This window comes from Oncorhynchus kisutch, linkage group LG10, assembly GCF_002021735.2.
Source record: "Oncorhynchus kisutch isolate 150728-3 linkage group LG10, Okis_V2, whole genome shotgun sequence".
NCBI classification, from domain to species: Eukaryota; Metazoa; Chordata; class Actinopteri; order Salmoniformes; family Salmonidae; genus Oncorhynchus; species Oncorhynchus kisutch.
In genome coordinates this window covers 39,426,998-39,450,880 of record NC_034183.2, presented here as the reverse complement: position 1 = coordinate 39,450,880, position 23,883 = coordinate 39,426,998, and the positions used below count along the sequence as shown (strand labels likewise).

Here is a 23,883-nt window from a genome sequence, read left to right as displayed (position 1 = left end):
GTGAAATCCCTCACTCATACTGTCAGAAAACCGGGGTTACAGTTGGAACCTAAAGTTCTCTTTCAAGTATTCATTTCGGTATTTCACTTATGGTATATACGAACTCCTGTATTGCCAGACAAGCTTATCCTGACGACCGACTGCCCTGTGTGACTCATCACACAAAATGGGCCCTGGCCCTCAGAAGATCCTACACCTAAAACAGTATGCGCCAATGTTGGTGCAGTGACATGGAGCCTATAAAACTTTGCAAACGTATGAGATGAAGCCCAACTCACTGCTGAGCAAATATCTTGGATAAATATGCCCTTAAATAAAGCCCAGGGCGCAGCCATTTCTCTAGTGGAATGAGCCAGTAGGCCAGCAGGAGACAATACCTTTACCAAAGCGATAGCCCCCATTATCCAGTGGGAGAGTCGTTGTTTATGGAGTGCTTTACCCATGTAAGGTTTCGAGCAGGAAATGAACAACTGATCACAGTTTCTAAACCACTTAGTCCTGTCCATGTAGATGCACAGAGCGCGAACATATGCAACCATTTGTTCTGGGTGTGGGATGAAAAGCTGTCAGCTCAAGGGGAAGACACGTCTAAGATGGGTTAGTAACCGTAGGGATAAAGGCGGGATTTGGCCGCAATGATACCCTATTGTTACCAGGAGCAAACTGTGCACATTGACGAGTGCACTGAGAGCGTGTGAATGTCGCTTGCACGCTTGGCAGAGGCCAACTCTAGTAACAGTCCTGCCGTAAATGAAAGCATCTTAACCTCCACCTGATCCGAGGGCTCAAAAGGCTGTTGGCATAGAGCATCCAAAACAACTGATAAGTCCCATGAACAGGGCAAGCTGTTTGAACCCTGGACTCAATCCACGTGCACCGTTCATAAAACGGGCAAAACAGGTGTTGTGTCCCTACTGTTGTGGTCCCAAAACCCACATGACAAGCCGAAATAGCTGCCAGATATACCTTAATAGCAGGAAAGGCCTTTCCTTTGTCTAATAATTCCTGTGTAAACGACAGGATTACCGGGACAGAGCACTGGAACGACGCGGCCTGTTAATTGGTGCGCCATTCCTCAAACACATGCCATTTTACAAATCATAAAGGGACCTGGTGGATGAGGCTCTAGCACTCAACAGTCTAAATGTGATTTTGGAGAAGCCCGGCAGTGTTCAAATGAAACCGTTCATGAGCCATGCCCAGAGTGCCAACCGTTCCGGGTGAGGTTGGAAAATCTCCCTGCGCTCCTGGCACAGTAGGTCCCAATGCAGCGGGAGGTGCCACAGTTGACCCGCATAGTAGTTGAGTGATCTCCGCCAGCCAGTGTCTTTCTGGCCAATGTGGCACTATTAGTATGAGAAACAGAGAGAGCGATCAGGGCCAGTAGGGGGAATGCATACAGGAGGTCACATGGTCACTCATAAGCCAACGCGTCCATCCCGACCCCTCAGAGAAAAGAACAGTGGACACTGTGTATTCTCCCTCAATGCATAAAGATCCACTGCTGGCATGCCGAAGCGAATCCAAACCTGATTGGCCAACTCTGGGTGGAGCTTCCACTCCCCATATAGAGGATTCCCCCAGGAGAGTAAACATTCCCTCAAATTCAGCAAAACTGGTTCATGAGTAGCTCTCATTGACTGGAGATGCACACTGCTCCACATAATCAGTCTGTGTGTCAGTGTGTGTAAGTGAGGGGATCGCAGTCCCCCTTGTCTGTTTATGTAAGCCACAACCGTGGTATTGTCTGTTCTGACTAGAACATGATGACCCTCCATAAATGGGAGAAGCGACTCTAATGCTAGGGACACTGCAAGGAGTTCCAGGCAGTTTATGTGAGTGGAACGGAGATGGGGTCCCCACACCTCGTTCAGCACCTCGTGGGTCGCACCCCAACCCGAGAGAGATGTGTCTGTCAGGACAAATTTTTGGGCTAAAACAGTGTCCATCTGGAGACCCTGCGACAGAAATGTCGGGTCTCTCCAGGAGTGCAGTGCTACCGTGCAATCTATGGAGATCTGTACATGGTGATGTATTGGGACCTAGAGAAGAGACCCAGCGTTGAAACCCTCTCATATTCAAGCGCCCTAATGGGATGACCACTAAAGCCGATGCCATCAAATCTCACAGCCGTAGGCATGTTTTGAAAAAGACCAGGTTTCCCTCTGCGAAGAAGTGCTAGGCAATTCTGGAATGTTCTTATACATTTCCTTGAGGCGAGCTTGAATGATACCGAATCTAGGGTTAGACCTAGGAAAGAGATTGTCTGCGTGGGAATCAGAATGCTCTTTACTGTGTTTATTCTGAAACCTAGAAGTTTCAGGCATTCCAAGAGCAGACTAAGAATTCTTGTCTCGATTGAGCGCACAGCAGCGAATTGTCTATGTACGTCATCAGACGAATGCCCCTCCCTCTGAGAGGTGACAGTGAGAGTCCAAAAGGAGGACCAGAAATTCGTAGATTACGCCCTGGAAAAGACAATCTGAGAAATGTCCTGTGAGGAGAGTATATTCAGAAAGTAAGCGTCCTTCAGGTCGACGAATACGAACCAATCACCTGGGCGCAAATAACGTAGCAGAGCAGTGTGTCAACATTCTGAACGCGTACTTTCAAAGCCTGTAGATCTATGATCGGGTGTATAACTTGAGTAAGAACAGTAGTGGCTTTGCTTGGGGGGGAAAATTATTATTGCCCTTATCCCTATTAGTGATGTGATTTCCCAGAGGACAGGCTCTGAATCCCCCTGAGCTCCGATTCCTTTGAATCAAGGCGGGTGACAGGGAATTGTAGTCCGTCTATCGTGCCCTGTACCCAGTTTGACACTGCGCATGCCCGCCAGTGTCAAACTGGCGGGCAAAGCGCTGCAAATGCTGGCCCACACTGGAAGAGTGCTTATGTGGCCTATCACCACAGGAAGGAGCGGTTATAGGGAGGCACACTGTTTGATTTGATTTTGTGAGAAACAACATGTCTGACTGCACCCTTGGCCTGTAGCCTGGTTGTGCTAGTGCGATAAAAAAGTGAACTGACATTGGGGAGTGTTTGTGATACGAGAGGGGGTCTTGTAGAAGCATTCACCTGAACATTGTCTTTTCTCCTCTTTGGGCTGTACTCTGTGACCACCGACTTGGGCCCGGTATTCAGGTGCCTGGGAACTTGCACCCTGGAACAGGCTCAGGACTGGTGGTGGAGATAGAAATGCACTTGGGGGAGGCCGTTCTCGCCTCTCTGGCAATGGGGACACCACTAGGCCGTCCGCATCTTCCTCCTTACCCCCTGGGTGGGGTTAGGGGCCGGTTGGCTCCTTGGGGCCATGGGTGGAAAGGGAGGCTTCTTAGATCAGAGGTTTTTAGGGTCCGAGGTTCTCTGCTGCCTTGGGCTTACAGCCTAGGGGGCTGGGGATCTTGAAGGGATTTTGACTGCAGCCTGGAGCCTGGGCGAAGGTGGAGCCAGGCACAGGGGAGGCACTGGGCTGTATCTTACTGGGAAGACAGAGCTGGAGGGCTCCCTCTTCTTCTCCTCGCACCGTTTCTCAATGGTGGGACCGAAAAGGCCTACGAGAGCATCCAGGATCTTCAGATTCTCACTGTCAGACACCGTGGATAGATTGAGCCATCGAGCCCTCTCCTGGGATATCATGAACCCCATCACTCTTCCCGACACCTGGACGGAAGCTTTAAGCAGACGCAGGTTGAGGTCTGTAGCAATGCAGCTCTCGTCTCACAAACTTGGCTCCGGTGTGACCGTTATCTCTTCCTGTAGCTTAGCTTGGTATGCCGAGGTCATGGAAGCGGTGTTGAGCCCTGTCACCGCTGTGCCGACCAACTTGTAGACCTCTGTCACGGAGGACTGAATGCACACGTACTTGGCTGGTAAGGTGGGACCAGTCGAGCTCATGGAGGACTTCTGGCTGGGGTGTAGATGGGAAGCTACCATTGGGTCAATGGGGGTGGGGGGGTGGGGGGTAGAATGTGGGCAAGCACAATCCCTTCCATGTCAATACAGTCCAACACGACCCACCTTGGACAGGATTCTCGGAGGAAAAAGGTCTATTCCAGTTACGGATAACCTCCTCCATTCATTCTGGAAAACTGGTATAAATTGCCTGGCTGCCCATTTGGCTTTGGGTAGCTTACCTTCGTAGCGGGACATGGTGGTCTCTGCTACTGTATTAGGCAAAGGAATCAACAGTTTATCTGCAGTGCGTTTGCACACATCCTGCAGGTCCACACCGAGAGACGGTTTCGGAGTCGTTGCCTCCATCTGATGATTCCAAATGGAGGCTGTCAGGAAAGCCCCATGGAGTCGTTGTCGTCTGATATCAGGAAGCCCGGCAGGGAGGCAGCGAGGTCATTGCTGGAGTCCTCCAACAGTGGGGCAATGGCTTCAAGCTGGTCGTCCCAGCTAGTGCTAGTCATTGCTCCGAGATTCCCTGTGGGGATATCCATCGCCTCTAATGAGCCATTGGGGATGTCAGCCCCATGTTAGGGTCCTGTTGACTGAGGCTAGCTTGGCATGCGACGGAGACTCTTCACCATGAAGAGGGCACAGTCCAGTTAGGTAGCTAGCAATTAGTGGTTATTATCTCCAACGGTGGCACTTGTGTGATGGCCGGATACCATTTCCAAAAAAGATAGACAAGATAGCTTGGTAGTACGTAGTAAAAAAAAATATATTGTCCAAGTTAAACCACAAAACTTTGAAGCTAGCTAGCGTGGTGGCAAGCTTGCTTATGAGTAGTCACTGTTTGGATACAGCTAACTTGGTCGGGAAAAGAGTTAGCCGAAGATTCTTTCTCAAAGAATCTTCCTCTAACTATGGTGAAGGAAAAGGAAAATTGCCACTACCGCACAGTCCAGAGAATAGCGCCTGTTGAGCGAGTTGTAAGCTCACGTCTGAGGACAGTTTAGCTATTCCGGAAAAGGCAGTCGTGTCGATGTAAGGTTTCTGATGAAAAGCGAGAAGAGGTGCTTGAATGACTCAGAGATGCTGTGTCAGACCTTTTATAGGGTAGGAGGGACACCGTTCCCCGACGCACACATCACGAAATCCAGCCAATTAAGGATGGCGTAGTGTAATAAAGTTTTATGACATATACGCTGGGGCTGTATCCCATAAGTGAAATACCAAAACAAATACTTGAAAGAGAACCAGTATATAATCCAGTATATACTTTTGTGGCCAAAAGTTTAGAGAATAACACAAATATTAATTTCCACAAAGTTTGCTGCTTCAGTGTCTTTTTTGTCAGATGTTACTATGGAATACTGAAGTATAATTACAAGCATTTCATAAGTGCCAAAGGCTTTTATTGACAATTACATGAAGTTGATGCAAAGAGTCAATATTTGCAGTGTTGACCCTTCTTTTTCAAGACCTCTGCAATGTGCCCTGGCATGTTGTCAATTAACTTCTGGGCCACATCCTGACTGATGGCAGCCCATTCTTGCATAATCAATGCTTGGAGTTTGTCAGAATTTGTGGGTTTTTGTTTGTCCACCCGCCTCTTGAGGATTGACCACAAGTTCTGAATGGGATTAAGGTCTGGGGAGTTTCTTGGCCATGGACCCAAAATATCTATGTTTTGTTCCCCGAGCCACTTAGTTATCACTTTTGCCTTCTGGCAAGGTGCTCCATTATGCTGGAACAGGCATTGTTCGTCACCAAACTGTTCCTGGATGGATGGTAGAAGTTGCTCTCGGAAGATGTGTTGGTACCATTCTTTAGTCATGGCTGAGTTATTAGGCAAAATTGTGAGTGAGCCCACTCCCTTGGCTGAGAAGCAACCCCACATGAATGGTCTCAGGATGCTTTACTGTTTGCATGACACAGGACTGATGGTAGCACTCACCTTGTCTTCTCCGGACAAGCTTTTTTCCAGATGCCCCAAACAATCGGAAAGGGCATTCATCAGAGAAAATAACCTTACCCCAGTCCACAGGAGTCCAATACCTGTACATTTTGCAGAATATCAGTCTGTCCCTGATGTTTTTCCTGGAGAGAAGTGGCTTCTTCGCTGCCCTTCTTGACACCAGGCCATCCTACAAAAGTCTTGCCTCACTGTGCGTGCAGATGCACTCCCACCTGCCTGCTGCCATTCCTGAGCAAGCTCGGTACTGGTGGTGCCTCGATTCCGCAGCTGAATTAACTTTAGGTGACGGTCCTGGCCCTTGCTGGACTTTCTTGGGCGTCCTGAAGCCTTCTTCACAACAATTGAACCGCTCCCCGCTCTCCGATAAATGGTTGATTTAGGTGCAATCTTACTGGCAGCAATATCCTTGCCTGTGAAGCCCTTTCTGTGCAAAGCAATGATGACGGCACGTGTTTCCTTGCAGGTAACCATGGTTGACAGAGGAAGAACAATGATTCCAAGCACCACCCTCCTTTTGAAGCTTCCAGTCTGTTATTCAAACTCAATCAGCATGACAGAGTGATCTCCAGCCTTGTTCTCGTCAACACTGACACCTGTGTTAATGAGAGAATCACTGACGTGATGTCAGCTGGTCCTTTTGCGACAGGGCTGAAATGCAGGGGAAATGTTTTTGGGGGATTCAGTTCATTTGCATAGCAAAGAGGGACTTTGCAATTAATTGCAATTTATCTGATCACTCTTCATAACATTCTGGAGTATATGCAAATTGCCATCATACAAACTGAGGCAGCAGACTTTGTGGAAATTAGTACTTGTGTCATTCTCAAAACATTTGTCCACGACTGTACAGTGTAACAAAAATGCAATGTAGAGTAGTAGATATATTAGAATCATTATCAGTGTGTGGCTGGGTGGAGAGGAGGAAGTGATGTTGTGACAAAAAGAACTCTGTGGTTTTCAACACACAAACACAACAAAATCAAAACACAAATGATGCTCCACCCTTGTGACAGGCCCATCATAGCAGGCAAAATATTGAATCATAACAACCTCCACACACACACACCTCCACCTCCTACGCCTGTCTGCAGTAAACAGAGGAGGAGAGATGTGCTCAGGAAACCACAGTACTCCTTTCCTTGCCTCTCACTGATGCACATGCACACACACACACACACACACACACACACACACACACACACACACACACACACACACACACACACACACACACACACACACACAGGATGTAAACAAGACAGGGTTCTCACACACACAAGACACTTGCAAAAACACATAGCCACACCTACACACAGATGCACACAGTTACCCTCAGAGGGTTAAGTGAGTGGTAATCATGGTGAGGCAGTGTCGCTAAGGGAAACTAGAGCTCTTGGTGTAAACAGGTACTAAAAGGGACATCCTTTCAGCTGACCAGAACCAAGTCACGCAGAGGGCTCAGTTCAATATGCGCGCTTGTGTGTAAAACATGTTTGGAAAGGCCAACATGACATTCTGAGGGGCTGAAATAAAAGCACTAAAAGTTGAAGTGAAAGTATGTGTGTGTGTACTGAATATTTGTGTCTCTCCTCATACCTCTGGGCTGTGGGGGGCAGCAGCGTTTGAGCTGGAAGTGGAGGTTGTCCGTACGGAGGTTCTGTCTTGCCAGGTGGTCTAGGAGCTCTCTGAGAGAAGATCTGTAGGTCTCGGTCCCAAACAGACGGAATCCCTCAGAACCCACCTCGATCTGGAAGTTCTTATACAGATGCACATGCCTCGACTCACACAGATCCAACTGGAGAGGGGGGGGGGGGGGGGGGGGGTAGATGAAGGGAAGGAGAGAAGGAAAGAGGAAATCAGGGAGGGAAAGGGGGAGAGAGTTAGGCAGGATAAAACAAACTGTTTTCCACTGCATACTGCCTGGAACAAATCCCCCCCCCCCCCCCCCCCCCACACACACACACAGTTTTCACTGATGGGAGTTCAGCTTATCTAACCATGGTAATGTGATATACACACCAGACTGCCAGGCTGTTGTTTTGACAGTAACCACACATTGTTTGAAAAGGACATCCTGTGTCTGTGTGTGTCTGTGTGTATGTGTCTCAGAGTGTGTATCATGTTTTGGTATCATCTGTGTTGTAACTGTTTATCAGACAGCTCCTAGTCACTTCCTTGTGTGATTATCTCTGAACTTTGTTGTTTTGGCTTTTTATCAGACTTCTCCATTCGTTCCACCTCAGTTATTAACAACCAACTCTCTCTGCCTGCAAAAATACTTTGTTCTCAAGAGGGTGTTTTTTTTGCATATCCCAACTCTCCCTGAGACACCCTCGGAGAGTGGAGTCACGGTCAGGGTCTGCCATTTCGACCCTGGCCATACCAATGCAACTGTGGAACAATTAGGGTTAAGTGCCTTGCGCAAGGGCACATTGACAGACTTGTCACCTTGTCAGCTCCGCGATTCCAACTAGCGACCTTTCGATTACTGGGCCAGCGCTCTAACCGCTAGGCTACCTGCCAACCTAATTCCAGCGTAGTGTGTGGACGCACTTTCCTATTACCGGAAATGATGCAGTCAAGATACCCACATTTGGGGGAATTCACAGGGATCAGCATGGCCAGAGTGCAATGGTCTCGCGCCTCTTTCGTAATCAAGGTGTCTCCCATGCCAGGTAAGCACGTGTTACCTCTTTGCAGACCACGGTCATGATGATGTTACGGTAGTCAGTACAGGACCAGCGCAGGACGTAGGTTCCCTCCTCGTTGCCCTCCTGACGAAGCTTCTGGATGGCATACTCCGTACTGCAGGAGACAACAGTCAAACCCCCGAAACTCGACGGTTAGATTAAGACAAATGAAACAGATAGAGAAAGGTAGAAGGACGAGAAGAGAGGTTCGGAGAATAGAGAGATGAGGGGGGATATAAAGATGGAAATGGGGAGAGAGAACAAAAGACAGACAGAAAAAAAGAGAGAGTGAGTGTGTGTGACTACTGACCAGATAGGTCCATGACAGCAGTTCTGTAGGTTCTGCACCACAGAAGAAGGAGCCACCTCTGTACACAGGTAGTGATGGGCATCTACCGTCAGACGGAAATACCCGTCCACCAGAGCAGCGAACGCCAGCGCCTCGCCTCTAAACTCCAGCTGCACCTCCTAGAGGACAATCGAGTTAAACAATAGTAACAAATAGCTCATAAATCATTACATTCAATACTTGATTCATTCGCCATTATTTGGATCCCCGTTAGCAGGTTGACATTTATCAGCGGTTCCCACAGAAAATTTTAAATGGGCTATATCGTAAAAAATGTATGCTAATAACAATGAGCTTTTTGGTCTTCATTTAAGGTTGGGCGTAAGGTTAGCAGGGTAGTTAAGGTTAGCTTTAAAATCAGATTTGATTACTTTGTGGCTAGGCCAGCTAGTGACCACTCTGCAGAGCTGCCTCCAGGACAAGATTCATCCCAATAAATCAAATGGCAAGGCTCTCCAGAGGGTGGTGCGGTCTGCACAATGCATCACCGGGGTAAAACTACCTGCCCTCCAGGACACCTACAGCACCCGATGTCACGGGAAGGCCAAAAAGATCATCAAGGACAACAACCACCCGAGCCACTGCCTGTTCACCCCGCTACTATACAGAAGGCGAGGTCAGTACAGGTGCATCAAAGCAGGGAACGAGACATCAGACTGCTAAACAGCCATCACTAACACAGAGAGGCTACTGCCTACATACAGACTTGACATCATTGGCCACTTTAATAAATGGATCACTAGTCACTTTAATAATGTTTACATTTCTTGCATTACACATCTCATATGTATATACTGTATTTTATACCATCTATTGCATCTTGCCTATGCCGCTCTGTCATTGCTCATCCATATATTTTCATGTATATATTCTTATTCCATTCCTTTACTTAGATTTGTGTGTATTAGGTAGATGCGGAATTGTTAGATTACATGTTAGATATTGCTGCACTGTCGGAACTAGAAGCACAAGCGTTTCTCTACACTTGCAATAATCTGCTAACCATGTGTATGTGACCAATAACATTTCAAGATTCATCCCAATAAATACTAACCTGCTCCCCATTAGCTGACACCTTAGTCTGTGTTCCAAAACACTCCACTAGCTCCACCTTTCTTGTAGATTCCTTTTCTCATCTCCTTTCCTTAGTGCTCTAGACTGCACATCTTCAAGGAGCTTGTTTTTTCGAGGTTCAGTTAGCTTGGTCTGATGCAACAAGTGGCACACTGATTAGCCGCGGCATGCAGTCACAGCGATCATTTCAGTCCCACAGAATTAGAGCAACACTGTAAGTACTGTACACACACTCAGCAACTGTACAAGACTTCTCCTGTACATAGCTCTATTCTTAACAGAGGAATGTCTAATGGTAATCTAATCTCATCTAAACACAGACTACTAATCAGATGATTTGTTCCTGGGCTAGGTTGGCTGGTTGTTAGGCCCGGTGACATTTCAACTAGCTGGCTGGAGCGGAAACAGTACAGAAGAGACAACCTGAGACCAATTAATTAATTAAACACTAAATATGCTACTGTCACTGCTTAATCGGCATAATCTCAGCTCAAGCAGTATTGGGAGTGTGCGCGTGTGTGTGCGCGCGTGTGTGTGTGTGTGTGTGTGCGTGCACTTATCTTACCATCTTCTTGTTATCCTGTCTGAAGATGGTGACAGAGGACTCTTTGATAACGATGTGTGTGATCTCGTGAAAGTCACAGAACGTCACCCAGTCGTCGCTCTTCTTGTCCTTATTCTGTTTGCCCTCAAGCTTGTTCTTCTTGGACTTTGTCTTCTCTTTCAGCATCAGGGTATTCTATTGCCAATAAAAGCAAAAATGCATTGTCATAAGATTTCTCATAGATTAGTTTTAAAAAACATTCAGATACTTTAATACCTTCCAAAAACACTCCCTCTCCAGATATATCTCAACCAAAAGTCTAATGTTAGACATTCTAACATATCTCAACCAGAAATCTCACACTAACACCTTTAACCTCCCCACCTTCCCACTCACATTAGGGGGCTTCCTCCTGTAGGAGATCCCTGTGGTCCCAGTAACCTGGACCTCTATGGCCAGGGAGGGCTCAGGTCCATGGCTCAGCCCCCCGTTTGTCTCTCCCTCCTGGGTAAGTACCAGGGCCCTGGGCTCCAACACCTCCCTCCCCAGGCCCCGGGTGAGGCCTTCCAGGGTGGACAGGTACTTGATCTTCAGGTCGTACAGCGTGATGTTGCTGTCCTGCATGGTGCGACTGTTGAACTCATTCAGGAAGTTCTTGAAGACGTTGTTGATGCGGAGCCGGGTGAGGATGTTGCGCTGTTTAATGCTCCGGTTCAGGTTCTCCGGGATAAAACGTTTGTAGCTGGAGAGAGCAGGAGGAGAAAGGGATTGGTAAATAGAGGGGGGTAGATGGAGTCAGTGTAGGAATTAGGGACATTGTCTTCCCTTTCCATTTGTTAACAGGTACGTGTGTACAGATTATACAGTATATATGTGTGCAATGTTCCCTCTAAACTATGCTCCCCCGGGACTGCCGCGCAGAAGAAATATCAGCCCTCGCATAGAAGCACAAGTTTGAACTTGACTCAACTAGAGTTTTCCCCCTTAGTTAATTAACACTATCAACATTTCCCTTTACTGTGGGAATTGTGATTGAATCAATCAATGCCATAGCCCGTACGCTACACAGACCGGTGTGCCATAACCAAGCAAAGCTGCAGTAGGCCTATATGCAAATAGAACATTGTTTTGAGATCAGAGCATGAGCTGCATGTAGCTGCTAGTTAGTGAGTTATTAGCCCATTTATAAATAATTTGTGGTAACTACTGTGGGAGTGATTGCTTCCTACAAGAGAACAAAATGTGTACATTTCTAGACATCTTTGAAAAGCCAGTCAGGTAAAGAGCTTTTTTTTTGTCTTAAAGGGGCAGTGTTGTATTTTGAGAGACGCTTGAATAAGCTAAGTAGCCAATAGGCAGAGGATGTCATAATTTGTAATAATAGTGTCCTTGTAATAATGGTATGGGAATAATAATGTATTTGATTGATTATTTTTGCATCAAAGACAACATTTTTGTCACCACCTTGTCTGAAGGACAAGTGGTTAAACAGGTTAATGTTAAGCCCTGCATGTGTTTCTTCAAAAGTCTCATGGAATGTAGGCCTACATTGAACACCACACATTGGCTGCTACTGTAGACTGAATGATAGAACAGCTATTTCCATGTTAAAATGTTACGGGATCCATTTTGTCTTTTGTTTTTGACGGTAGGCCAAATAGCCACAGTAGCCTACTTGACCACGACAACTGTAACTTAAAGCGGGTATGGCCTCAGTGTTCACAGTATACGCACCCTGGAAGTTGCACAAAATTTACACAACATTCATGTTTGCCCTAGGCAGATCTGAAAAAAAATGTAGGGAACTTTGTCTGTGTGTGAGTGTGTCATCTATACCTGATCTCATTGGAAGCAGTAGAGAGAGGTATTTCTTTGGTCATAGCGTAGTGAGTGATGGCCAGTACAGCCATGCCCAGACACTCATTCTCTATCTCATGCTGCTCCGCCTCACTCTGCTGGCTACGTACCACAGCCAGACCCTTCTGGAAATCATTCTGGCCCTGGAAACACACACACACACAATATTCTCATACATAACCATACAAGAAGGGACATGTGTATACAAATCGTCAGATTTCTGATGTGGTGAATGGTGACTAATGTTCCAATGAAATTAGGAAGAGTAGTGAATCATACATGTACAGTGTGCATAGCCTCTCATAGACACACACACACGTACCTGGAAGAACAAGTAGTCGAGGGAGGCAGAGTCCAGTAAGGGTGTACCCTCTGGGATCTTCTGTGGGCTGAGTCCTCCTCTCAGTTTACTGATACAATGTCTCCACACTGGAGACTCACTCTCACTGGTCCCATGCCAGTTAGTGAAGTAAAACCTGGTGGATGAGAGAGAGAGAGAGAGTGAGAGAGAGAGAGAGAGAGAGAGGAGACAAAAAGAGTGAGAGGTGTGTGTGTGTGTGTGTGTGTGTGTGTGTGTGTGTGTGTGTGTGTGTGTGTGTGTGTGTGTGTGTGTGTGTGTGTGTGTGTGTGTGTGTGTGTGTGTATGTGTGTGTGTGTGTGTGTGTGTGTGTGTGTGTGTGTGTGTGTGTGTGTGTGTGTGTGTGTGTGTGTGTGTGTGTGTGTGTGCATTGACGTTAAGTATGCAGATTTGTTTGTATTTGTGTACAAAGGTTGGCCATAATCTAGGAACACGCTCCTAAGGTGTGACACTATTCATCTTAAACCTCTAAAAATGCAATATTCATAAAAAAGTGGAAGCTGCAGCAAATCAAATGATTAAGAATAAAGCTAAAATAATGAAAGAGAGGTTCCTGGGACACGGCTACAGTGACAGTCTCGTCAACATGTCTCATTAGCGAGAGCGACAGAGTGATAGAGGCCCCCCCCCCCCCCCCCTTTGTTTTTCCACTGAATACAAGGGCACATAAAAAAGCATGATCCTCAAACACTGGCCCATTCTCCAGAGTGTCCCCTCACTCAAAGACTTTGCGTCTGAAGCCTCTCCTGAACTGGTTTAGGAATAGAGTGTGAGAGCAGAGTGGAGTGGAGCTGGAGCGGAGCGAGGAGCTGGAGCTGGAGCAGAGCGAAGGGCTGTAGCGGAACTGGAGCGGAGCGAGGAGCTGGAGCGGTGCGAGGAGCTGGAGCGGAGCGAGGAGCTGGAGCGAGGAGCTGGAGCGTGACCAATTTGACTGGAGATTCCCAAAGGTTGGAGCATCAGCCTTCTTGCCCGCACCAATTTCGCTCAAGTAGCGCTCCCGTCCCAGCATGCATTTGAAGTCTACTTGTGTGCCGCTAATAGCCCCTCCCTTTAGAAACTGTCATGGAGTTGGCTAAATATTTTCATCAAGAAACTGATAACACACACAGGTGCTAAATCAAGGTGGCTTACAAAGAGGAGGACCAAGAGCAAGAGAGGGAGTGCGATGATGTACTGTCCACAACTGAAGAATCATTGTGGAATCTGAAAAGTCACCAAAAGTATAATGGTGTACTTTACTATGTGCACATGCTAAAAGAAAGGAACGAGGTGGGTCGATAACATAGCGTGTCTTTTCCAACCGCTCAACTCCGCTTACATGCTCTGTTGAGGAGGGGTCGCAATATCAGAGACCGCGTCGTGCACAGTGTGCTCCCGGATCCTGCACCCTCTTCCTGGCTCCCAGGTCCCCCCCAATGGTTTCTACCGCTGTGGTCATTGTACTCATTGTTCCAATTCAAGTGACACAAAAGTATTCGATCACTCACGCTCAGGTAAAGAATACAAGGTAAAATACTTAAGAAATTGTAAACTCAAAAAAAGTTATTGCTGTGAGATGTTACCCCACTCTTCCACCAAGCCACCTGCAAGTTCCCGGACATTTCTGGGGGATATGACCCTAGACCTCACCCACCGATCCAACAGGTCCCAGACGTGCTCAATGGGATTAAGATCCGGGCTCTTTGCTGGCCATGGCAGAACACTGACATTCCTGTTGTGCAGGAAATCACACACAGAACGAGCAGTATGGCTGGTGGCATTGTCATGTTGGAGGGTCATGTCAGGATGAGCCTGCAGGAAGGGTGCCACATGAGGGAGGATGATGTCTTCCCTGTAACGCACAGCGTTGAGATTGCCTGCAATGACAACAAGCTCAGTCCGATGATGCTGTGACACACCACCCCAGACCATGACGGACCCTCCACCTCCAAATCGATCCCGCTCCAGAGTACAGGCCTCGCTCATTCCTTCGACGATAAATGAGAATCCGACCATAACCCCTGGTGAGACAAAACCATGTCTCGTCAGTGAAGAGCACTTTTTGCCAGTCCTGTCTGGTCCAGCGACAGTGGGTTTGTGCCCATAGGCAACGTTGTTGCCAGTGATGTATGGAGAGGACCTCCCTTACAACAGGCCTACAAGCCCTCAGTCCTGTGCAGGTGTTGTTACATGTGGTCTGCCACTGCGAGGACGATCAGCTGTCCACCCTGTCTCCCTGTAGCGCTGTCTTAGGCGTCTCACAGTACGGACATTGTAATTTATTGCCCTGGCCACATCTGCAGTCCTCATGCCTCCTTGCAGCATGCCTAAGGATTTCAGAGTCAGTAGAAAGGCCTCTTTAGTGTCCTATGTTTTCATAACTGTGACCTTAATTGCCTACCGTCTGTAAGCTGTTAGTATTTAATGACCGTTCCACAAATGCATGTTCATTAATTGTTTATGGTTCATTGAACAAGCATAGAAAACAGTGTTTAAAATGAAGATCTGTGAAGTTATTTGGATTTTTACGAATTATCTTTGAAAGACAGGGTCCTGAAAAAGGGACGTTTCTTTTTTTGCTGAGTTTAGTACAGCAAATGTTGTTTAATGCTAAAATGCCCATGTGGGCTTGTTTACGTCGGTCAGACGAAACGGGCGCTCAAATTAAGAATAGCTGAACACAAAACGGCTATCCTCACCAAAAAATATTGAATATGCAATCGTGCGGCACTACCTGAAGGCCAATCATGGCTCAGCCTCAACCTTGGCATTCTGGGGAATTGAGAACGTTTCTCTTTGCTCCAGATGGGGCAATATTACGAGGAAATTGTTACAGTAAGGCACTTTGCGTCGAGCCAAAAGGGTCTGGAATGAACAGCCCTCGTTCACATCTTTTTGGAAAATATGTTTTTCTTACTTTATTTCTCTGTCTTTTGTTATTCAAGTGGAATGTATGTGTAGGAAACTTGAATGATGATCGGTCTAGTTGCTACTACTACTACTGACATTATCGACACGTTTGATGAACATTATTTGAGCGGGACACTCCCCTGCGAGGGTATATGGTGCCTCACACATTTCTCCTACTCAAGACTCTGATGAAGGAGATTTGTGCCGAAACGTAAGACTCTTGTTTGTTTGTCCCGTCAATAAATCTATCCGATTTACGCAGAAATGGAGTGCTCCTTTTTCTTCATTCTCCCGGATAGTCACCAGTTGAAGTATCCTGGGATAAGGAATGTTTTTGCTATTTTCCGGTCCCTCAGTCGAGCATCTGATTCTCCCTTGTTCCATTTAAGATGGGCTGAAGCGCGTTTGGGTTTGCCTTTTTTCCCCCGTTGGCCATAACCTGTTTGTTCACTAAGTGTACCCTGGCTGTATGATGCAAATTCAACTCAGCACTGGGTCAACGTTGTTAGGCTCTCACCACATTCACCCTCCTCGCCCTCTATTGCAGGGGTGTCAAACTTACACCCCGGGGGTGTTGACTGCCCGCTAATAATCACTAGACAGTCAGGGGTGCAGCGAACATTTCAAAAACGATGGATGGAGCACTACTTTTAGCAAATTGTGATAGCAAGGAAATATAACCAGTGTTTCCCAGTGGCTCTCCAGACCTCGGTGAAGACCGAATGCGGCTCCCGGTGCAAAATGTGTTGTCTAGTGAAAGAGAGCAGAAAGAGGAAGTGTGCGTGACACCACATGTACTCTCCTTCCTCTCGGAGTTAAACGTTTATCTTGGATCATATCAAACTGAACTGCCATGACAACTGAATATCTCCTATCACATTATCCTCAAGTGCAGAAAACAAACACACTTACTTGATACTTTAAGTAATTGGATTTTGTCCTGCCTTGTATGAATGTTTCACGTGAATTGTAAAAGAAGTTCACAAGGAAATCCTACTTAATCACACACTACTCTATTCTAATCTTATCTGATGTGGACTACTTTACCAGCTCAGAAATTGCCATTCTACTCTGCGCAGCATGGTTTCAATGTGCCATACAACCAACCTGCATGACAACTTTCTTGACACACTGAATCATGGTCAGTGAATGATGGTTGAATAACAGTCACGTTGACTAGTTTACACGACACCGACACAGGCGATATCGAGAGTGCAGAGTGGCAACAACAGCAGGTGTTGTTGGTAACAGAGTGGCGGATGAGTAAATGAGTAACTCACACGCAACAGGGGGGGGGTGTATTGATCGTCTGATGAATGACATCAGTGAGATATTCATAATTCATCACAATGACTATGATAATGTGATGACACCCCCACACACACACACACACGGAAGCAAGCAAACACACACACACTCTCAAAACACACACGAACCCACACACTGCAGTAGGCCCGTCTAAGTACCTCATGCGGTAGTGCAGCTTGATGCAGGTCTCGTCCGTGATCTTGAAGAGGTGGTTGGGAGCGTACCACAGAGTCCTGCTCTCATCATACAGACCAAACAGATTATGGCACAGGGGGGAGATATCTGGGAGAGAGAGGAAGGAAGGAAGAGGGAGAAAGGGGAAACAGGGGGGACACATTACATTACAACCTTTTTCATCCATGAATTCATAATGTCGGTGCTCTTACCCGGAGAGCAGCTTCCACGTAGGTCAAAGTTTGAACAATCAGGCTGGGAAAGAACCGACACTGAATGATCAGTTGCACAGAGTTCACACGTGTCAGTGTATACCAAAGTACAGAGTGCACGTTTCACGGTTAATTTGCCATGTGCACAGGATGCAGCAGGTGTAAAACAGTACTGTGACATTTTTACACTGAGAGCTCTTTCCCAACAATGCAGTGACAGTAGTAATAATAGAACATGGAATCATAATAAACACTCACAAAAAGTATGGTACGGGTTGAAGAAACATGAGAATGCCCGTATATACAGGTTATTCAATGTGCAGGGCTTCTGGAGTGGTTGAGGTAGGTTTATACATAAAAAAGTGACTGATACATTGATGACTAAATACAGAAATATCTCATTTACATAAGTATTCACAACCCTTGAGTCAATACTTTGGAAGAGCACCTTTTGGGGTCCATTACAGCTTTGACTCATCTTGAGTATGTCTGTATCTATATCAGCTTTGCACATCTGGATTTGTGGATTTTCTCCCAATCTTTCTTGCAGATTTTCATCAAGCTTTGTTAATTAACCTCTACCACTGAATCTTTTGTTTTATGCTTACATGTGCCTTTTTGCATACTCCAGGCGTGCTGTCATGTGCCTTTTTGTCAGGAGTGGCTTCCGTCTGGCCACTCTCCTAATAAAGCCCAGATTGGTGAAGTGCTATAGAGACTGTAGCACATCTGGTGGGTTTTTCCCCCCCATCTCAGCCAAGGAACTCTGTAGTTCTGTCCGAGTGGTCATTGACCAAGGTCCTTCTTGCCCAGTTGCTCAGTTTGGTCGGGTGGCCAGCTCTAAGCAGAGTCTGGGGAGTTCCAAATTTTTTCCATTTCCTAATGATGGAGACCACATGTTCTCTTGGAAACTTTCAACACTCTAGAAATGGTTTTATAGCCTCCCCCAGATGTATATCTCAGACAGTTCATTGGACTTCCTGGTATAGTGTCTGCTCTGACAGACTGTCAACTGTGGGACCTAAAAGTGCTTTCGGAAAGTATTCAGACCCCTTGACTTTCACATTTTGTTACGTTACAGCCTTATTCTAAAAATGATTCAATTGTTTTTTTCCCCCTCCTCAATCTCTCCATAACTCCATAATCACAAAGAAAGAACAGGTTTAGACATTTTTTCCAATTTAATAAAAAAACAAAATGGAAATATCACATTTACATAAGTATTCAGACCTTTTACTCTTTGTTGAAGCACCTTTGACAGTGATTACAGCATTGAGTCTTCTTGGGTATGATGCTTGAAACTTGGCACACCTGTATTTGGGGAGTTCTCACATTCTTCTCTGCAGATCCTCTCAAGTTCTGTCAGGTTGGATTGGGAGCATTGCTGTACAGCTATTTTCAAATCTCTCCAGAGAAGTTTGATTGGGTTCAAGTCCGGGCTCTGGCTGGGCCACTCAAGGACATTCAGAGACTTTTCCCAAAGCCACTCCTACGTCGTCTTGGCTGTGTGCTTAGGGTCGTTGTCCTGTTGGAAAGTGAACTCCTCGCCCCAGTCTGAGGTCCTGAGTGCTCTGGAGCAGGTTTTCATCAAGGATCTCTCTGTACTTTGCTCTGTTCATCTTTCCCTCGATCCTGACTAGTCTCCCAGTCTCTGCCTCTGAAAACACTGGTGCCAGGTTTATCATGGTCTGAGAGTCTTTAGGTGCCTTTTGAAAAACTCCAAGTGGGCTGTCATGTGCCTTTTAATGAGTTGCTTCCATCTGGCCACTCTACCATAAAGGCCTGATTGGTGGAGTGCTGCAGAGATGGTTGTCCTTCTGGAAGGTTCTCCCATCTCCACAGAGCAACTCTCAAGCTCTGTCAGAGTGACCATTGGGTTCTTGGTCACCTCCCTGACCAAGGCCCTTCTCCCCCGATTGCTCAGTTTGGCCGGGCTTCCAGCTCTAGGAAGAGTCTTGCTGGATCCAAACTTCTTCCATTTAAGAATGATGAAGGTCACTGTGTTCTTGAGGACCTTCAATGCTGCAGAAAATGTTTATTAGCTTTCCCCAGATCTGTGCCTTGACACAAACCTTTCTCGGAGCTATACAGACAATACCTTCGACCTCATGGCTTGGTTTTTGCTCTGAAATGCACTGTCAAATGTGGGACCTTATATAGACAGGTGTGTGCCTTTCCAAATCATGTCCAGTCAATTTAATTTACCACAGGTGGATTTCAATAAAGTTGTAGAAACATCTCAAGGATGATCAATAGAAACAGGATGCACCTGAGCTCATTTTCGAGTCTTATAGCAAAAGGTCTGAATACTTAAGTAAAAATTGTATGTTTTTTCTGTTTAATATATTTGCAAAGATTTCTAAAAACCTGTTTTCACTTCGTCATTATGGGGTATTGTGTGTAAATTGCTAAGGATTTTTATTTATTCAATCCATTTAAAAATAAGGCTGTAAAGTAGCAAAATGTGGGAAAAGTCATGTGGTATGAATACTTTCCGAAGGCACTGTATATAGACAGGTATGTTTTTGTAAATCATGTCCAAACAATTGACTCCAATCAAGATGTAGTGACATTTCCAGGATGATCAAAGGAAATTGGATGTACCTGAGCTCAATTTGGAGTGTCATAGAAAAGGGGTGAGAATACTTATGGAAATGAGATATTAGTGTATTTCATTTCCTATACATTTCCAAACATGTTTTCACTGTCATTATGGGCTATTGTGTGTATTCAGGCTGTAACATAAAATGTGGAATAAGTCAAGGGGTGTGAATACTTTCTGAAGGCATTGTACATGTAAACAGGGCCGAAAAGTGACTGATAGCAGGAATATATAAATACTTATGGTAATACACTAAATGGTAATATATACATATAAACAGCAGTAATAGTAATGAGAGTGTGTGTATTATGTGTGTGTGCGTGAGTAAGAGCGACAGTGAAGGTGTGTGTGTCAGAGTGGATAGAGACCTGTGGATGGGCATAGAGTCCGTGTGGATAGTATGTGGGAGAGGGAGAACAGTAATGTTAGTTGTTAGCCATTTAACAGTCTTATGGCCAGGGAATAGAAGCTGTTTAAGGGTTTGTTGGTCTGAGCCTTGATGCACTGTTAATGCCTGCCGCATGGGAGCATGGAGAATAGTCCAGGTCTTGGGTGGCTGGAGTCTTTAGTAATTTTTCAGGCCTGGCATGTACGTCCTGGATGGCTGGGATCTCGACACCCAGTGATGCTCTGGGTAGTCCGCACCACCCTCTGTGGGGCCATCCGGTCGAGGGTGGTGCAGCTGCCATATCAGACAGTGAATAAACCAATCAGGTTGCTCTCGATGGAGCATCTGTAAAAGTTCCTGAGGATCTGAGGTGCCATACGAAATCGTTTCGGCTTCCTGAGGAAGAAGAGGCGCTGCCGTGCCTTCTTCACGACTGTGCTGGTGTGAGAGGACCATGTTAAGTCCTCAATGATGCGGACACAGAGGAAGCTCTCAACCCTCTCCACTGTTGCCCCGACGATGTGGATGGTGATTAAGATTAAATATTGCACTAAGCACGATTGTCAAAAGTCTACTGTGGAGTCTCTAGACTATTGTTTCCAAATCTTTTTTGAACCCTGTCACACCTTGATGGGATATAAAATTCTGTGGCACACCTAAAATGTATTGATTTCATTTACAAACCATACATTGTTTGTGACAAAGTTTTTGTATAGATTTAAAATGGTTTATTTGAAATATTTTCATAGTGTTGATAGTTCTTTACTCACAATGGTTAATTTGTGTGTGCCCCTTTAAGAGCGTCCGGCGAATCTGTGCCAGAAAGAAGAAAATGCATCTCCGGTAAAATAGGTCTTTAGTTTTTAAAGGTTTTGTTTACAGACAACTGGTTTTCTGCATTGTAAAGGTTCAACCACAGACACGAAACCATTCTCCGTTTGTTTTTATGGCAGAAGCTGTGGTATAGCTTAGCCCAGAGCCATATATTAAGAAAGAAATAACTCTGGCTAAGCCTAATCATATCTGCCTGTGCTAATGGTTTTCACAGGCAAAATCAAATGATAGAAATGACTTTGCTTGTGATGTGTGCCCCTCAAATGATAAAAATGTAACAACAGCCTTAGCTCACTGGACTTGAAACAACGATACAGATGTAGCCATGTGCCATTTAATGTATCATCTGACCGGCACTAATGCTTCCAAGTCCAAATTCCATGTGTATTCCACATGTCACGCTTCTAAGTGAGTGTACAAGTTTCACAGCACACCTTAGAGTTCCTCAAGGCACACCGGTTGGGAACCACTACTCTATAGACTGTCATTAAATGGCAAGTGTAAACTAGGCTATGTAATAAAGTGATAGTAGTAATATGCCTATAACAATACAGTAGGAACTAATGTACAACCTACAGCAGGGTTCCCCAACTGGCGGCCTGTGGCCCACATTTTTCACTAATTATTGGTCACAAAAGACAGTTATAAACACCAGCAAATCACCTCCAAGGGATTTTAATTAGGGAAATCTGTTCCAATGTTTTCCCACGCATAATTCAGTTGTTAGGCCCGAGACAAAGTTGAGGGCTGGCAAACAGAGCCAATATGTCCTCAACGCTGGCTTTGAAGGCATTATCACTTTTATACAACGGGTTACCAACATACTCAAATAACGATATTTTCATTAAAAAAGGTTATTTTGATGAATTTATTCATACTATTTCATAGTAGTCCCGACACAAATCAAGGGTTGCTACCCAAGCCGTCTGGTCGTTCGTTCTATCGGTTCGGTTGTTCCGTATATAAATGTTTGTTTTTGTTCGTTCTAAATGTTCCATTGCCATAATGGCTAGCAACATTCTTATCCCTTGCTTGCTAGCTAGCCAACTACGGCTAACTTTTGGTCACCTACAAACAAGCAAGATTTCTGGCTCTTACAGACCTGTAACTTCTTCTTTAAGAGGCTACTCTGTCCTACACTCGTTACCTGTATTAATGGTCCCTGTTTGAACTTGTTATCAGTATAAAAGACACCTGTCCACAACCTCAAACAGTCACACTCCAAACTCCACTATGGCCAAGACCAAAGAGCTGTCAAAGGACACCAGAAACAAAATTGTAGACCTGCACCAGGCTGGGAAGACTGAATCTGCAATAGGTAAGCAGCTTGGTTTGAAGAAATCAACTGTGGGAGCAATTATTAGGAAATGGAAGACATACAAGACCACTGATAATCTCCCTCGATCTGGGGCTCCATGCAAGATCTCACCCCGTGGGGTCAAAAATGATCACATGAACGGTGAGCAAAAATCCCAGAACCACACGGGGGGACCTAGTGAATGACCTGCAGAGAGCTTGGACCAAAGTAACAAAGCCTACCATCAGTAACCCACTACGCCGCCAGGGACTCAAATCCTGTAGTGCCAGACGTGTCCCCCTGCTTAAGCCAGTATATGTCCAGGCCCGTCTGAAGTTTGCTAGAGAGCATTTGGATGATCCAGAAGAAGATTGGGAGAATGTCATATGGTCAGATGAAACCAAAATATAACTTTTTGATAAAAACTCAACTTGTCGTGTTTGGAGGACAAAGAATGCTGAGTTGCAACCAAAGAACCCCATACCTACTGTGAAGCATGGGGGTGGAAACATCATGCTTTGGGGCTGTTTTTCTGCAAAGGGACCAGGACGACTGATCCGTGTAAAGGAAAGAATGAATGGGGCCATGTATCGTGAGATTTTGAGTGAAAACCTCCTTCCATCAGCAAGGGCATTGAAGATGAAACATGGCTGGGTCTTTCAGCATGACAATGATCCCAAACACACCGCCCGGGCGACGAAGGAGTGGCTTCGTAAAAAGCATTTCAAGGTCCTGGAGTGGCCTAGCCAGTCTCCAGATCTCAACACCATAGAAAATCTTTGGAGGGAGTTGAAAGTCCGTGTTGCCCAGCAACAGCCCCAAAACATCACTGCTCTAGAGGAAATCTGCATGGAGGAATGGGCCAAAATACCAGCAACAGTGTGTGAAAAACTTGTGAAGACTTAAAGAAAACGTTTGACCTCTGTCATTGCCAACAAAGGGTATATAACAAAGTATTGAGATAAACTTTTGTTATTGACCAAATACTTATTTTCCACTATAATTTGCAAATAAATTCATTAAAAATCCTACAATGTGATTTTCTGGATATGTTTTCTCATTTTGTCTGTCATAGTTGAAGTGTACCTATGATGAAAATTACAGGCCTCTCTCATCTTTTTAAGTGGGAGAACTTGCACAATTGGTGGCTGACTAAATACTTTTTTGCCCCACTGTATGTGGCTCTGTTTGCCAGCCCTAATTGTGGTAAATGTTGGAGAAACAGACAGCAAGGTTTATACACATTTTTTTGTTATTTTTATTTCACCTTTATTTAACCAGGTAGGCTAGTTGAGAACAAGTTCTCATTTGCAACTGCAACCTGGTCAAGATAAAGCATAGCAATTCGACACACACAACAACAGAGTTACACATGGAATAAACAAAACATAGTCAATAATACAGTAGAACAAAAGAAAACAAAAAGTCTATATAC

The 23,883-nt window shown here is 45.5% G+C and overlaps 1 protein-coding gene and 1 pseudogene across 4 annotated transcripts in view; both read right to left on the bottom strand.

Annotated features, from left to right (window-relative positions):
• Nucleotides 1–23,883, bottom strand: part of LOC109898129 (tyrosine-protein kinase JAK1-like) — a 67,898-nt gene that overhangs the window by 23,255 nt on the left and 20,760 nt on the right. For all 4 annotated transcript variants that reach the window (XM_031833656.1, XM_031833658.1, XM_031833657.1 and 1 more), the window contains exons 3-10: nt 17,100–17,223; nt 12,709–12,862; nt 12,366–12,529; nt 10,926–11,271; nt 10,551–10,724; nt 8,873–9,030; nt 8,563–8,677; nt 7,469–7,667 (exon numbers count right to left, since the gene is read on the bottom strand). In XM_031833656.1, the coding sequence (XP_031689516.1) occupies nt 7,469–7,667; nt 8,563–8,677; nt 8,873–9,030; nt 10,551–10,724; nt 10,926–11,271; nt 12,366–12,529; nt 12,709–12,862; nt 17,100–17,223 (1,434 nt within the window). The remainder of the gene's footprint in view (nt 1–7,468; nt 7,668–8,562; nt 8,678–8,872; nt 9,031–10,550; nt 10,725–10,925; nt 11,272–12,365; nt 12,530–12,708; nt 12,863–17,099; nt 17,224–23,883) is intronic.
• On the bottom strand, nt 8,406–8,555 carry LOC116376024 (uncharacterized; annotated as a pseudogene).